The 16704-nt window shown below is 45.5% G+C and overlaps 1 protein-coding gene across 1 annotated transcript in view; it reads left to right on the forward strand.

The window, feature by feature from the left end:
- Positions 1-243: 243 nt before the first annotated feature.
- LOC141105606 (pyridine nucleotide-disulfide oxidoreductase domain-containing protein 2-like) overlaps positions 244-16704 on the forward strand; it is a 67721-nt gene continuing 51260 nt past the window's right edge. The window contains exon 1 of the mRNA XM_073595554.1: positions 244-538. Coding sequence (XP_073451655.1) covers positions 292-538 — 247 coding nt within the window. The 5' untranslated portion in view covers positions 244-291. The remainder of the gene's footprint in view (positions 539-16704) is intronic.

The raw sequence follows: 16704 nt of genomic DNA on the forward strand, positions 1-16704 counted from the left end.
CGAAGGGGTTAATTTAATAAAACGTTAAATGACAAAAAAAAAAAAAAGTCAATGTTTGAGAATGACATGTGATTCAATGTGATAACAAAAACCCTTTTCCTCTGCTCCCTATTTTCTTGGATCTCTACCAGTTTGGCAGTAGAAATCTCTTCATCGCAGGATTTACGAGTCTCCTATTGAGCTTTTCTTTGTTCGTATGCGAGCTTTTCCAAGAATGTAACGTGGGCGGAGCCTGAAATATTCAAACCTCACTTTCCACTTTCGCTTACTGATTCTAGATCAGCTTATGTAATGATTACATGTCCTGTACTGTACAGACTCTCCGCCAAATACTCTACTACAGGAACATTTCAGGTTACTCTCAAAGTCCACTTCCCGGAAGGGAAGTCATTTGGAAACAGCTGCACATTCCCTTGTGTGAAGATGACCGGTGTGGGCATGCAATGTATGAAGCAAACTCGATACCTCGGCCCAAGAGCTTACTCCAAAATCACAGGACGGCTGAAGCTGAAATATGACGCTGTGATCATCGGAGGAGGTAAGAACGTTCGTGGAATGTTCCTGGATCTCCTCTCCTATAGAGAGCTGGGAAACGTTCAACTGCCTGTGTCTTCCTTGCAACACGGACTACTGGAATCCTTCAGGCTACGTTCACACTTGTGCGACTCAAAAGTCACATGATTTCCAGCGCCACTTTAGAGTGCGACTCTGCGTTGCCAACCGCCAGTAAATTTACTGACAGTTTGTAAAAATCTGTGATTTTTTTTTTTTACAACTGCCAGTAAATATCAGGGGCTGATAATTTCATGCTGTGTTGACCCCTAAATGCCGTGTACACACGATAGGATTTTTCGACGGAAAATATGCGATCGGAGCTTGTTGTCGGAAATTCCGACCGTGTGTGGGCTCCATCACACATTTTCCATCGGATTTTCCGACACACAAAGTTTGAGAGCAGGCTATAAAATTTTCAGACAACAAAATCCGTTGTCGGAAATTCCGATCGCGTGTACAGAAATCCGACGCACAAAGTGCCAGGCATGCTCAGAATAAATTAAGAGACGAAAGCTATTGGCTACTGCCCCGTCTATAGTCCCGACGTAAGTGTTTTACGTCACCGCGTTCAGAACGATCGGATTTTCCGACAACTTTGTGTGACCGTGTGTATGCAAGGCAAGTTTGAGCCAACATCCGTCGGAAAAAATCCATGGATTTTGTTGTCGGAATGTCCGATCAATGTCCGACCGTGTGTACGGGGCATAAGGCTGGATTCACATCTATGGCATTTTTAGTGCTTTTTGCATTTTCCAGATTTGCTCTACAGAACGTCTTCCATAGGAAACCATGTTAAACGGACTGTAGTGTAAATCTGCAAAATGCAAAAAAGCACTAAAAATGCATAAATGTGAATCAAGCCTAAATCAAGCAAATGACTTTGTTATGGGTATTGTCAGTGTCTCCATATCACGTTTATACTCTTCAAATATTCACTGTGTTAGTTTTTAATAGGAGTTCTGTCATTTCTCAGGTTGCCAGTAGAAAATGTGCTGCGCCAGTACATTTTCCATGTTTTGCCAGTAAAAAAATGCTGCAGGAGGTTGGCAACCCTGGTCTGCGACTTTTGATTTGACTTTACACTTTCCGGAGCTAAAGTTGCATCAAAGTAGTGGAGGAAGCTTTTCAAAGTCGCTGCAACTTTAAGTCACATAGGTGCCAACGGGTGCCATTGAAAACAATGGGCTGCTTTGTCATGCGACTTTATGTATCCAAATTTGCTTGACGAGTCGCACGGAGTGTGGATTGTATGTTGAAAAGTCTTTTTAGGATTAAGCTATGAGGATGTAGTGTGAGATCTGCAATAGTCCTTATAATTTGTTTTTTTCTTTTAATAATTTCATGTATTTGTGCGCATTGTAACGTTGCTCTAGTCCCCGTTTTGTCCTGTCTCTGTACATTGCTGAACAAGATGTGAGCACTCCATAAATCACTAACGAAAAAATAATAGGGATTGAACCGCTTTTGCGGAGGCCGAATCCCCTTTCTTGGGCCTCAACATCACAGGAGTTTCCTTCCAGCATTGATTTGGGATTTTTTTTCCTGCACTGAATAGGAAACATTGCCATGGTGATGGTGGTAAAGATTGGGCTAGTTGGATGTTATCCAGCAACATGAGACTTTTTACAGCAGCTAAAATGTACTTCAGGATCCCTCACTGTTTCCAATGGCCACATACAGCGCCTTGAAAAAGTATTCATACCCCTTGAAATGTTCAACATTTTGTCATGTTACAACCAAAAACGTAAATGTATTTTATTGGGATTTTATGTGATAGACCAACACAAAGTGGCTCATAATTGTGAAGTGGAAGGGAAATGATAAATGGTTTTCAAATTTTTTTTACAAATAAATATGTCAAAAGTGTGGCCCCCTTTACTCTGATACCCCTAAATAAAATAAAATAGTGGAACCAATTGCCCATACCTCCCAACTTTTTGAGATGGGAATGAGGGACACCTATCAGCAAAAGTATGCAGGCATAGGACACACCCCCTTACAGGAGAATTGTAAAAAAAAAACAAGATTGGTTAAACCCACAAGTGCTTTTTTTACCACTAATATTCCTTTATATTGGCTTTTGTCATTTGTGACTGCAGCAATTTAGAAATTAGATGAAAGGGAACTTTTTAATGGATAAAAAGTTCATTTTATATACAACTATATAGATCAGACCAAAATGAGGGACAAATGAGGAGGAATGAGGGACAGAGGGACATTGCTCGAAATCAGGGACAGTCCCTCGAAATCAGGAGCTAGACAGTTGGGAGCTATGAATTGCCTTCAGAAGTCACCCAATTCGTAGATATAGTCCACCTGTGTGTGATTTAATCTCCATATAAATACAGCTGTTCTGTGAAGCCCTGGGAGATTTGTTAGATAACCTTACTGAACACACAGCATCATGAAGGCCAAGGAACACACCAGACAGGTCAGGGATAAAGTTGTGGAGAAGTATAAAGCAGGGTTAGGTTATAAAAAAATCTCCCAAGCTTTGAACATCTCACGGAGCTCTGTTCAATCCATCATCCGAAAATGGAAAGAGCATGGTACAACTGCAAACCTACCAAGACATGGCCGTCCACCTAAACTGACCAGCCGGGCAAGGAGAGCATTCATCAGAGAAGAGCCAAGAGGTCCATGGTAACTCTGGAGGAGCTGCAGAGATCCACAGCTCAGGTGGGAGAATCTCTCCACAGGACAACTATTAGTCGTGTTCTCCACAAATCTGCCCTTTATGGAAGAGTGACAAGAAGAAAGTCATAAGAAGTCCAGTTTGCAGTTTGTGAGAAGCCATGTGGAGGACACAGCAAACATGTGGAAGAAGGTGATCTGGTCGGATGAGAACAAAATGTAACCTTTTGTGCCTAAATGCAAAACGCACATCACCCTGAAAACACCATCCCCAAACATGGTGGTGGCAGCATGATGTTGTGGAGATGCTTTTGTTCAGCAGGGACAGAGAAGCTGGTCAGAGTTGATGGGAAGATGGATGAAGCCAAATACAGGACAATCTTAGAAGAAAACCTGTTATGCCGCGTACACACGCTCAGATTTTCCGAAGGAAAATGTTCGATGGGAGCTATTTGTCGGATATTCTGACCGTGTGTAGGCTCCATTGGACATTTTCCATTGAAATTTCCGACACAAAATTTGAGATCTGGATCTCAAATTTTACGACAACAAAATCTGTTGTTGGAAATTCCGATTGTGTGTACACAATTCCGAAGCACAAAGTTCTATGCATGCTCGGAATCAAGCAGAAGAGCCGCACTGGCTATTGAACTTCAATTTTCTCGGCTCGTCGTACCTCACCGCGTTCTTGACGTTCGGAATTTCCGACAACATTGTGTGACCGTGTGTATGCAAGACAAGTTTGAGCCAACATCCGTCGGAAAAAATCCCATGGATTTTGTTGTCGGAATGTCCGATCAATGTCCGATCGTGTGTACGCGGCATTAGAGTTTGCAAAAGACTTGAGACTGGGGCGGAGGTTCACCTTCCAGCAGAACAATGACCCTAAACACACAGCCAGAGCTATAATGGAATGGTTTCAATCAAAGCATATTCATGTGTTAGAATGGCCCAGTCACAGTCCAGACCTAAATCCAATTGAAAATCTGTGGCAAGACTTGAAAATTGCTGTTCACAGACGCTCTCCATCCAATCTGACAGAGCTTGAGATATTTTGCAAAGAAGAATGGGCAAAAAATCTATTCTTTAAATGTGCAAAGCTGGTAGAGACATCCCTAAAAAGACTTGCAGCTGTAATTGCAGTGAAAGGCGGTTCTACAAAGTATTGACTCCGGGGGGCGCCATACAAATGTACACCAGACTTTTCACATATTTATTTGTAAAAGGTTTTGAAAAACATTTATCATTTTCCTTCGACTTCACAATTATGTGCCACTTTGCGTTGGTCTATCGCACAAAATCCCAATAAAATACATTTACGTTTTTGGTTGTAACATGACAAAATATTGAAAATTTCGTACGAATACTTTTTCAAAGCACTGGGCTGCAGATTTATCTGGTTTAAAGGACAACAATTCTTATGTTCTACTCGGAGCTGCACAACTTTTCCTCCAAAAAAGTTCACTTCATGCTGCACTTGCATGCCGCAGCCCTTCCATTCCTAAGGGAAAGCCATACTCTGAGTGACCACTTGGAGCCACCAAGAATCCGTGGCGTATTTTGGTTTTGCGCTGCTCTAGGCAAGACTAAAATCGGGTGCCCGCCCCCATCTAAATTTGTCCCACCCCAGCCGCGGTATACCGTTTTTGTCTCAGGGTCTGATGAGGAAGCTGTAGCCATTCACAGTGAACAGCTGCAGCTTCTTCTTAAGACCCTGAGACATGATTCCTCCAAGTGCAACATGTGTACTCAATGGGGCAGAGGAGGGGGTCAGCGGGACATAGGACAGGGTCAGCGGGCACAGGATGAGGCGGCACTGGTGGGCACTGAGGAGGAGACATTAATGAAGCTGCACTGATATGCGGCACTGATGGGCACTGATAGGCAGCACTGCTGGGCACTGAGAGGTGGCACTGATAGGCGCTCACTGATATGTAGCACTGATAGGTGGGACTGTTGAGGAGGCACTGATTGGCAGCACTGATGGGCACTGATTGGGAGCACTGATGGGCACTGATAGGCAGCACTGCTGGGCACTGTTGGGGCTGCACTGATCATCAGGACACTGATGATCAGTGCCCTGATTATCAGTGTAGATGTCCCCTTGCACATTGGCCGGTTATGTGACAGCGCGAGGAAAAGAATGCTGATAACCGGCAAGTGTATTTACATTGTGATCAGCTGTGATTGGACACAGCTGATCACATGGTAAAGAGCCGCTGTGATTTGGCTCTTTACTTTACTTACCGAAGGACACAGCGATCAAAGAGCACGCTGGGTGTGCGCCACAGCGGGCACGCAGGGGGGCGCGGTTCTGGGAGGATGTCAATAGACGCCCTCCCAGAACTGGATGCCCACACTGTAGCCGTACTGTACACCTTGTTTGCCTTGAGGTAGATACGCCCCTGCCATAAATAAGGCTTTCCCATAGGAATGAATGGGGAACAACAGCACATACATCGTACAAAGCAGCCAAGTTTGCTGCATCAGGGCTCTAGGTAAGTATGCATTGATTAAAGCATTGGCTTTATCTGATTTTGTTTATTTAGGACTGTATCCATATTAACAATGATATAGGCAACTTAAAGAGGAACTGCAGTCTGCTCACATAATTTGTAATAAAAACATCTTTGCCATTCTGAAGCTTCCCTCTAACAACTTTGCGTATTATTTTATATACACTGGGATTCTGTACTTGCCAAATATGCTGCAGAAATCTCCCTCCACTGAGTCTGGCTGCAGCCATTTTAACTGTGGGCAGCTGAAGCTGCTGCCAGTTCACTTCCTTTATTTACACAGACACACAGAGGCACACCTCCAGCTCTGCAGCTCTCATTGGCCCTCTTATGACTCACCCCCCCTCCCTTCCTGGTAAACTCTCACGAGTATGAGAGTGAGAGAGAGCTGCGCATGATGTCATAAGCCTAGGATAATGACCAGACAAGAAACAGGAAGTGGGCTCTATAATGTATTTACTGGCAGAAAAAAAATGTTTTACTATCCAAAGTTAAAACAACAAGGGCAGAAGATTTAATAATTGGAAAGATGAAAAAATGACTGAAGGTCCACTTCAAGGGTTTTTTTTACACTTAAAGCGGAGGTCCACCCTAAAAAAAAAATTGCATTAAAATGCTCCTAAAAATGTGAAAAAAAAAAATAGAAAAAAAAAAAAATTTTACTTACCAGAAGTGGCTGTTGCTAGGCAGATTGTCCTAATCTGCCACTTCCTACACCACGGTGATCTTCAGTTTTCTCCTCCTCGCGTTGTCTTCTGGGGAAGGTGGCGCGGTGTGTTCTGGGAACTGTGTGTGTCCCAGAACACATCGCGTCCCATTCACAAAGCGCCACACGACTCGCACATGCGCAGTAGGAAACGGGCAATGAAGCTGCAAGGCTCCACTGCCTGTTTCCCTTACTTCTAATGGAGGCGCCAGGACCCGATCCGATGGACGAATTGGTCTCGGGCGGCCGATTTCACCCTGAACAGGTAAGTGTGCTTATTAAAAGTCAGCAGCTATGGTGTTTGTAGCTGCTGACGTTTAACATTTTTATTTTATTTAACCGGACCTCCTCTTTAACCACCTCAATACTGGGCATTTTCGCCCCCTTCCTGCCCAAGCCATTTTTCAGCTTTCAGCGCTGTCGCACTTTGAATGACAATTGCGCAGTCATACAACACTGTACTCAAATGAAATTGTTATCATTTTTCCCCTACAAATAGAGCTTTCTTTTGGTGGTATTTGATCACCTCTGCGGTTTTTATTTTTTGCGCTATAAACAAAAGAAGAGTGACAAGTTTTAAAAAAAACACAATCATTTTTACCTTTTGCGATAATAAATATCCATTTTTTTTTTCTTTAAAACAAATTTTTTCTCAGTTTAGGCCGATATGTATTCTTGTACATATTTTTGGTAAAAAAAAAATCACAATAAGCCTATATAGATTGGTTTGCGCAAAAGTTATAGCGTCTACAAAATAGGGGATAGTTTTATAACATTTTAATTTTAAAAATTTTTTTTACTAGTAATGGCGGCGATCTGCAATTTTTATCGTGACTATCGGCGATATTGCGGCGGACACATCGGACACTTTTGACACATATTTGGGACCATTCACATTTATACAGCGATCCATGCTATAAAAATGCATTGATTACTGTATAAATGTGATAGGCAGTGAAGGGGTTAACACTAGGTGGTGATTGAGGGGTTAACTGTGTTGCTAGGGAGTGATTCTAACTGTAGGGGGGCGGGGACTCACTAGGGGAGGAGACCGATCGGTGTTCCGCTGTACTGGGAACATACCATCGGTCTCCTCTCCTCTGACAGGACCGTGGATCTGTGTGTTTACACACACAGATCCACGGTCCTGCTGTGTCACCGGTAATCACGAGTGCCCGGCGGATATCGCGGCCACCGGGCACGCGCACCGGGTGCCTAGTGACACACGCGTGATCGCCGGCGGCGGCGCGCGCGCGCCCCCTGGCGGCCTAGGAAAGCGAGGACGTCATATGACGCCCACCCGCAACGAGAGCTGCGCCGCCTGGCCGTCAATTGACGGCCGGCGGTCGGCAGGCGGTTAAAGTGGAGTTCCACCCCAAAAAAAAAAAAAATAGTAAAGTGCTTAAAAAAAATTAAAAAAAAAACATTTGGAGAAATTTTTTTTTTTACTCACCTCTAAATGCCTGTTGCTAGGGGGTCCCTCGTAGTCTGCCTCCTTCGGTGCCTGGGCTCCTAACGTCACTTCCCTCGGCGCAGGAAGGGAGATCACCTCTACACCCTCCCTCTTGTCAATCATCTGGGACACGTGACCGGTCCCAGATGATTGCAGGGCCAGTGACGGCGCGCGGCGCGGCTCGCGCATGCGCAGTGGGTGCCCGGCTGTGAAGCCACAGCCGGGCGCCCCCAGTTAAAATGCCGGTGCCGCCGAGCGGAGGGGGGACGAGCGGGGCTTCTATCCCCCCGCATCGCTGGACCCAGGGACAGGTAAGTGTCCGATTAAAAGTCAGCAGCTGCAGTATTTGTAGCTGCTGACTTAAAATTTTTTTTTTTTTTTTAATGGGAACCCCGCTTTAAGCGCAGATGTGTTTTATATTTTCATACAAATGGCTAATTGACTGTCGTAAACGTAACTTAGCAAAGTCTAGAAAGGCAGAGACTTTTAATACAGCACTATTGTACATAGTCATTAAAAACTGGAACGGTTTACAGCAAATACACAACCTGGTATTTTTTTTTTTTAACTACTGGAACCAAAATCTATTCATATTTTATAAACCCTGTTATGATAAAAAAAATCACATTCATAAAAAACAATTACATGGATGTATGAAAAAATAACCATTGCTTAGATATCAAACATATCTATATTATGAGGGGTAGAAGGAGGGTGGGACACATTAGGGGAGATTTACTAAAACTGGAACGTGCAAAGTCTAGTGCAGCTCTGCATAGAAACCAATCAGCTTCCAGGTTTTATTGTCAAAGCCTAATTCAACAAGCTGAAGTTAGAAGCCGATTGGCTACCATGCACAGCTGCGTCAGATTTTAAATGCCCCAGTTTTAGTAAATCTCCCCCATTATGTCTTCTAAGCGATATATATGCATTGGATTTGTATCATGTTTGATGTTTAATAAATCATAATTTCTTTCCATTCAATAATGTTGATTGTCAGATTATAAAACCATGTCATATAGAAAAAATGATATCATTCATATTCTCTTTGAAACCTGTATAATAGAAACAAAGTCTGCATAGCGTGCTATCTCCTCTTCAGACCTCAGGGCCACTACTTCCAAGTATGTAGCCTGTTCTGCTTGTATCATTTTGGTTACTTTGTAAAGCAAGAAAGCAGAAACCCCTGTAGGCCATTAATGTTCTTTTACTGAACAAGAATGCTGTACATACAAACTACTTACAATTGTAGGAAAACAATACAAGATACACAGACTATTAAAAATATGCATAAAACACATGCACACTATCTAACCTTCCTAGCAAAAGAACATTACCAATGGTTTGTATGCAATAGAGATACACTAAAAATTCACTTAGCTTGGGTTATAGTTCACAGTTTCTTTAACATACAAGACTTGAGTGATTGCAAGAAACCGTGATTTAGGGTCATCTCCAGGTGAATTTCCTTCTTTGGTCTTATGATGTCCCCTCTGGCTTTCCTTCTACCCAGGTCTTCTTATAGAGTTTCTTCCTTTTACCCAGGTCTTCTTCTTATGGAGTTTCTTCTTTCTACCCAGGTCTTCTTACGGAGTTTCTTCCTTCTACCCAGGTCTTCCTCCTCTTATGGGGCCTCTTCTTTCTACCCTGGTCTTCTTATGGAGTTTCTTCCTTCTACCCAGGTCTTCCTATTTTTTGGAGCCTCTTCCTGCTACCTAGGTCTTCTTATGGAGTTTCTTCCTTCTACCCAGGTCTTCTTCTTATGGAGCCTCTTCCTTCTATCCAGGTCTTCTTATGGAGTTTACTTCCTTCTACCTAGGTCTTCTTATGGACTTTCTTCCTTCTACCCAGGTCTTCTTCTTATGGAGCCTCTTCCTTCTATCCAGGTCTTCTTATGGAGTTTACTTCCTTCTACCCAGGTCTTCTTCTTCTTATAGAGCCTCTTCCTTCTACCCAGGTCTTCTTCTTATGGAGTTTCTTCTTTCTACCTAGGTCTTCTTACGGAGTTTCTTCCTTCTACCCAGGTCTTCCTCCTCTTATGGGGCCTCTTCTTTCTACCCTGGTCTTTTTATAGAGTTTCTTCCTTCTACCCAGGTCTTCCTATTTTTTGGAGCCTCTTCCTGCTACCTAGGTCTTCTTATGGACTTTCTTCCTTCTACCCAGGTCTTCTTCTTATGGAGCCTCTTCCTTCTATCCAGGTCTTCTTATGGAGTTTTCTTCCTTCTACCCAGGTCTTCTTTTTCTTATGGAACCTCTTCCTTCTACCCAGGTCCTCTTCTTCTTATGGAGCCTCTTCTTCCAGACTCCTCTCCTATGTTCAACACATGGCTGCGTTACCTCATTTTCTGCCTTCACCTACTTCCTGCCAACATCACCACCTGTTTATCTAGCCTTTGTGAACCAGTTAATCAGGTTAGTTAATATTTGAATAGAGGAGGTCCAGCTTCTGAATTCTAGATGGTAGCTAAAATGTATTAATCCAGAGCCGATCCGCCCTATACGCTCACTAAGCAACCTGCTTAGGGCCCCGCAAATTACTCGAGGCCCCGCCTCTCCCTCGTGTCATAAAGCATCAATTAATATTAACAACATGCAGTGGTGGAACTTTAGGGGTCGCTGCAGTCGCATTTGCGACTGGGCCCTTCCCTTATTCCGCTGTGGGGGGCCCCCAAGACCCAGCATCCCCCCTGCACCTCTGGCTGGCCTTTTAGAGTGCAGTGGGGAGGGGTTGGAGGAGGTGGAAGGCGGCGATCGGCAGTTCTATGGTGCCTGTGTGGGCGGCGGGATCTCCCTGGGGCTTGTAGTACTCTCTTGAGTTTCAGTGTATACAGTGGAGAGGAGAAGGGAGGGGCCTCTGACCAGGGCAGGTATCAGTTTCACTTTCACTCTGCTTGAACACTGTTGCTGATACCCGGGTCAGAGGCCCCTCCCCTGTCCGCTGTATACATTCGGAGATAGAACTACAAGCCCCAGGGAGATCCCCCTGCCTGTGGACACCATAGGGCTGCCGATCACCTCCTCCCACCTCCACCAGCCAGGTACTGGGGAACCTCTGCATGGGGGGAGTCAGCTGTTTGGGGACCCTGATATAAGAGGGGGGGCTTTCTGGGGACACTAATGTAAGGAAGGGGCCCTTTGGGGACACTGATATAAGAGGGGGGCCTCTGGGGACACTAATGTAAGGATGGGGCCCTCTGGGGACACTGATGTAAGAGGGGGGCCTCTGGGGACACTAATGTAAGAGGGGGGGCTCTCTGGGGACACTAATGTAAGGACGGGGCCCTCTGGGGACACTGATGTAAGAGAGAGCCCTCTGGGGACACTGATGTAAGAGGGGGCCCTATGGGGACACTAATGTAAGAGGGGGGGCTCTCTGGGGACCCTGTATAAGGAGGGGCTCTCTAGGGACCCTGTATAAGGAGGGGCTCTCTGGGAACACTAATGTAAGAGGGAAGGCTCTCTGGGGACACTAATGTAAGGGGAGGCTTTCTTGGGACCCTGGTGTAAGGGGGGGCTCTCTGGGGACCCTGGTGTAAGGGGGGGGCTTTCTGGGGACCCTGGTGTAAGGGGGGCTCTCTGAGGACCCTGAAGGAAGGTGGATTGTATTGGGAGCACTGAAGTGTCAGGTATGACTGTGTGGCAATGGCAAATGGTTTACATAGCTCACGGCATCACGGGTCAGGTAGAGAGCCCCTTAGCAGAATTTTGCTTAGGCCCCCAGGGAGGTCAGGATCGGCACTGTATTAATCCATACATTTATACTATAAAAACAATCACTAAAATATCTATGGCAACACATAGCCCAGTACATCCAGGTATGGGGCACATGTCGTCAGCCTAATACAGTGCTTCTTGTCCAAGTGGCATATTTCTAGGTCCATGCACTGCCATGTGGGGTTGGGGAAATTTGTTTAGGCCTGTGCATGTTTCTCTGTATGTCACACTTACATATGTATTTCTGGGGCTCCAGTAACAGATTCTAATACCAAGTAAGTGTCCCTAAAGCACAAGTCCCCCCACCCCCCTAAGTACAGAATGCTATGTTTAATGCTTTCCTTCCTCCCAATGGCAGGGATCTTCACTAGATGGCCCTGCCTTCCTCCGCACAGCCTTTCTTCATGCCAAGATCCTATTCATACCTATAGGAGAGCCGCATTGCAAATACATGCTGAATACAACTCATTCATAGGAATGAATGGGGTTATAGCACCCACAGCAAGAAAAGGAACCAACAGAGCCACATGGAAAAGATTGCTGGGATTTTGAGAAAAGCAAGTATTTAATAGGGCAATCTGCACTCAGGTGGGTGGGGGGATTTATATAAGGACTAGGGATGAGCTTCGAGTTCGAGTCGAACTCATGTTCGACTCGAACATTGGCTGTTCGCAAGTTCACCGAACAGCGAACAATTTGGGGTGTTCGCGGCAAATTCGAATGCCGCGGAACACCCTTTAAAAGTCTATAGGAGAAATCAAAAGTGCTAATTTTAAAGGCTAATATGCAAGTTATTGTCATAAAAAGTGTTTGGGGACCTGGGTCCTGCCCCAGGGGACATGGATCAATGCAAAAAAAAGTTTTAAAAACGGCCGTTTTTTCAGGAGCAGTGATTTTAATAATACTTTAAGTCAATCAATAAAAGTGTAATATCCCTTTAAATTTCGTACCTGGGGGGTGTCTATAGTGTGCCTGTAAAGGGGCGCATGTTTCCTGTGTTTAGAACAGTCTGACAGCAAAATGACATTTTGAAGGAAAAAACTCATTTAAAACTACCCGCGGCTATTGCATTGCCGACAATACACATAGAAGTTCATTGATAAAAACGGCATGGGAATTCCCCAAAGGGGAACCCCGAACCAAAATTTAAAAAAAAAATGACGTGGGGGTCCCCCTAAATTCCATACCAGGCCCTTCAGGTCTGGTATGGATATTAAGGGGAACCCCGGCCAAAATTTAAAAAAAAAAATGACGTGGGGTTCCCCCTAAATTCCATACCAGACCCTTCAGGTCTGGTATGGATTTTAAGGGGAACCCCGCGCCAAAAAAAAAAAAAAAAAACGGCGTGGGGTCCCCCCAAAAATCCATACCAGACCCTTATCCGAGCACGCAACCTGGCAGGCCGCAGGAAAAGAGGGGGGGACGAGAGTGCGGCCCCCCCTCCCTCCTGAACCGTACCAGGCCACATGCCCTCAACATTGGGAGGGTGCTTTGGGGTAGCCCCCCAAAACACCTTGTCCCCATGTTGATGAGGACAAGGGCCTCATCCCCACAACCCTGGCCGGTGGTTGTGGGGGTCTGCGGGCGGGGGGCTTATCGGAATCTGGAAGCCCCCTTTAACAAGGTGACCCCCAGATCCCGGCCCCCCCCCTGTGTATTTCACGAAAAAAGTGTCAAAAATGTTAAAAATGACAAGAGACAATTTTTGACAATTCCTTTATTTAAATGCTTCTTCTTTCTTCTATCTTGCTTCATCTTCTGGTTCTTCTGGCTCTTCTGGTTCTTCTGGTTCTTCCTCCGGCGTTCTCGTCCAGCATCTCCTCCGCGGCGTCTTCTGTCTTCTTCTCCTCGGGCCGCTCCGCACCCATGGCATGGGGGGGAGGCTCCCGCTCTTCTCTTCTTCTCTTCTTCTTTTCTTCTTTTCTTCTTTTCTTCTCTTCTTCTCTTCTTCTTCATTTTCTTCTCCGGGCCGCTCCGCAATCCATGCTGGCATGGAGGGAGGCTCCCGCTGTGTGACGGCGCTCCTCGTCTGACAGTTCTTAAATAACGGGGGGGGGGCGGGGCCACCCGGTGACCCCGCCCCCCTCTGACGCACGGTGACTTGACGGGACTTCCCTGTGGCATTCCCCGTGACGTCACAGGGAAGTCCCGTCAAGTCACCGTGCGTCAGAGGGGGGCGGGGTCACCGGGTGGCCCCGCCCCCCCGTTATTTAAGAACTGTCAGACGAGGAGCGCCGTCACACAGCGGGAGCCTCCCTCCATGCCAGCATGGATTGCGGAGCGGCCCGGAGAAGAAAATGAAGAAGAGAAGAAGAGAAGAAAAGAAGAAAAGAAGAAGAGAAGAAGAGAAGAAGAGAAGAGCGGGAGCCTCCCCCCCATGCCATGGGTGCGGAGCGGCCCGAGGAGAAGAAGACAGAAGACGCCGCGGAGGAGATGCTGGACGAGAACGCCGGAGGAAGAACCAGAAGAACCAAAAGAGCCAGAAGAACCAGAAGATGAAGCAAGATAGAAGAAAGAAGAAGCATTTAAATAAAGGAATTGTCAAAAACTGTCTCTTGTCATTTTTAACATTTTTGACACTTTTTTCGTGAAATGGTAGGGGTACTTATGTACCCCCTTACCATTTCACACAGGGGGGGGGCCGGGATCTGGGGGTCACCTTGTTAAAGGGGGCTTCCAGATTCCGATAAGCCCCCCGCCCGCAGACCCCCACAACCACCGGCCAGGGTTGTGGGGATGAGGCCCTTGTCCTCATCAACATGGGGACAAGGTGTTTTGGGGGGCTACCCCAAAGCACCCTCCCAATGTTGAGGGCATGTGGCCTGGTACGGTTCAGGAGGGAGGGGGGGCCGCACTCTCGTCCCCCCCTCTTTTCCTGCGGCCTGCCAGGTTGCGTGCTCGGATAAGGGTCTGGTATGGATTTTTGGGGGGACCCCACGCCGTTTTTTTTTTTTTTTTTGGCGCGGGGTTCCCCTTAAAATCCATACCAGACCTGAAGGGTCTGGTATGGAATTTAGGGGGAACCCCACGTCATTTTTTTTTAAAAATTTTGTCCGGGGTTCCCCTTAATATCCATACCAGACCTGAAGGGCCTGGTATGGAATTTAGGGGGACCCCCACGTCATTTTTTTTTTTAAATTTTGGTTCGGGGTTCCCCTTTGGGGAATTCCCATGCCGTTTTTATCAATGAACTTCTATGTGTATTGTCGGCAATGCAATAGCCGCGGGTAGTTTTAAATGAGTTTTTTCCTTCAAAATGTCATTTTGCTGTCAGACTGTTCTAAACACAGGAAACATGCGCCCCTTTACAGGCATACTATAGACACCCCCCAGGTACGAAATTTAAAGGGATATTACACTTTTATTGTTTGACTTTAAGCATTATTAAAATCACTGCTCCTGAAAAAACGGCCGTTTTTAAAACTTTTTTTTGCATTGATCCATGTCCCCTGGAGCAGGACCCAGGTCCCCAAACATTTTTTATGACAATAACTTGCATATAAGCCTTGAAAATTAGCACTTTTGATTATTCATGTTCGTGTCCCATAGACTTTAACGGTGTTCGCATGTTCGAACGAACTTTTTTCCTGTTCGCATGTTCTGGTGCGAACCGAACAGGGGGGTGTTCGGCTCATCCCTAATAAGGACACATTTACTAACAGGAACCTTGACCTTTAAGGTAAGGCAAGCAGGCTTCATTTTATGGTTGTCATCTATAGAGTTATTCCAAGGAAAGACCATCTCTTGCCTATAGTCAGCTTTACTAAAAGAAGTCTATAGTGGCTGCCAAAATACCAACAGGAAAGGGAGAGAGCTGTACATTGACCCTGAAGACATTACAAATTTCACTGAAATTAAATTTTCAGAACTCCACATTGACTGCAATGTATGTTCTGGTTTAGGGTTTCTGGCCCTTTAGTTTCTACTATACGGACAATATGGGTTATGATGAGGTTGTCTTCTCCAGGTCATCTATGGTGGACAGTACTGGAAGACCTTGGAGCAGAGATGTAAAGATGCAACAGAGTTCCTTCTAATGCCGCGTACACACGATCACACATTCCGACAACAAAATACGTGTTTTTTTTTCCAACGGATGTTGGCTCAAACTTGTCTTGCATACACATGGTCACACAAATCTTGTCAAAAATTCCAAACGTCAAGAACACAGTGACGTACAACGCGTACGACGAGCCGAGAAAAATGAAGTTCAATAGCCAGTGCGGCTCTTCTGCTTGATTCCGAGCATGCATGGAATTTTGTGCGTCGGAATTGTGTACACACGATCGGAATTTCCGACAATGGATTTTGTTGTCGGAAAATTTGAGACCCAGATCTCAAATTTTGTTTGTCGGAAATTCCGATGGAAAATGTCCGATGGAGCCTACACACAGTCGGAATTTCCGACAACAAGCGCTCCCATTGAACATTCGTTGTCGGAAAATCCGATCGTGTGTACGCAGCATAATAGTCTTTTATATAATTTGACATTAATCATAGAACACTTGCTGCCCAGATAGCAAGCAGTTGAGCTGCATGTTTGAAAATGACTCGCTTAAGCTATTGCTAGACTTGCCAGGCTTCGCAAATTTGTTGCGCAATTGCAGCAAGTCCTCATTGCATGACTCCAGATGAACTTTCTTTGCACACATTCTGCAAGTCTTCTCCTAGTTCTGGTTCATTTATATTGTGCAATAGTCATCCCACCACAGGGGGTCACTGTGGCTGAATTTTCATGCTGTAGACTCGCCACTGCAATTTCGCTCTTGCTAAAGACTTGCCACGCAAATTTGCTACAAATTGGAAAAGTGTCACCTAGAACTTGTACTTAAAGTGGAGTTCCACCCACTTTTACAACTCTTCATCATCCCTCACTAAACTGTGCACTGTAAACAAATTGGATATTTTTTAATTTTTTTTCTCAGCACCTACTGTATATCTGCTGTATTCATTTTTCACTTCCTCCTCCCTGGCCGTGGCCCATCGCATCATTTCCTGTTTGCAATGCCTTTTGGGAAGGGGTGGCAACTTCCTCTGAAACTGCCGTTGCTATGGAAACCTGACCTGAAACCTATTACACTGCTAGGGCTGCACTGAGCATGTGCGAGATCTGCAAGGATGAGATC

This window comes from Aquarana catesbeiana, linkage group LG08, assembly GCF_042186555.1.
Source record: "Aquarana catesbeiana isolate 2022-GZ linkage group LG08, ASM4218655v1, whole genome shotgun sequence".
In the NCBI taxonomy this organism is placed as follows: Eukaryota; Metazoa; Chordata; class Amphibia; order Anura; family Ranidae; genus Aquarana; species Aquarana catesbeiana.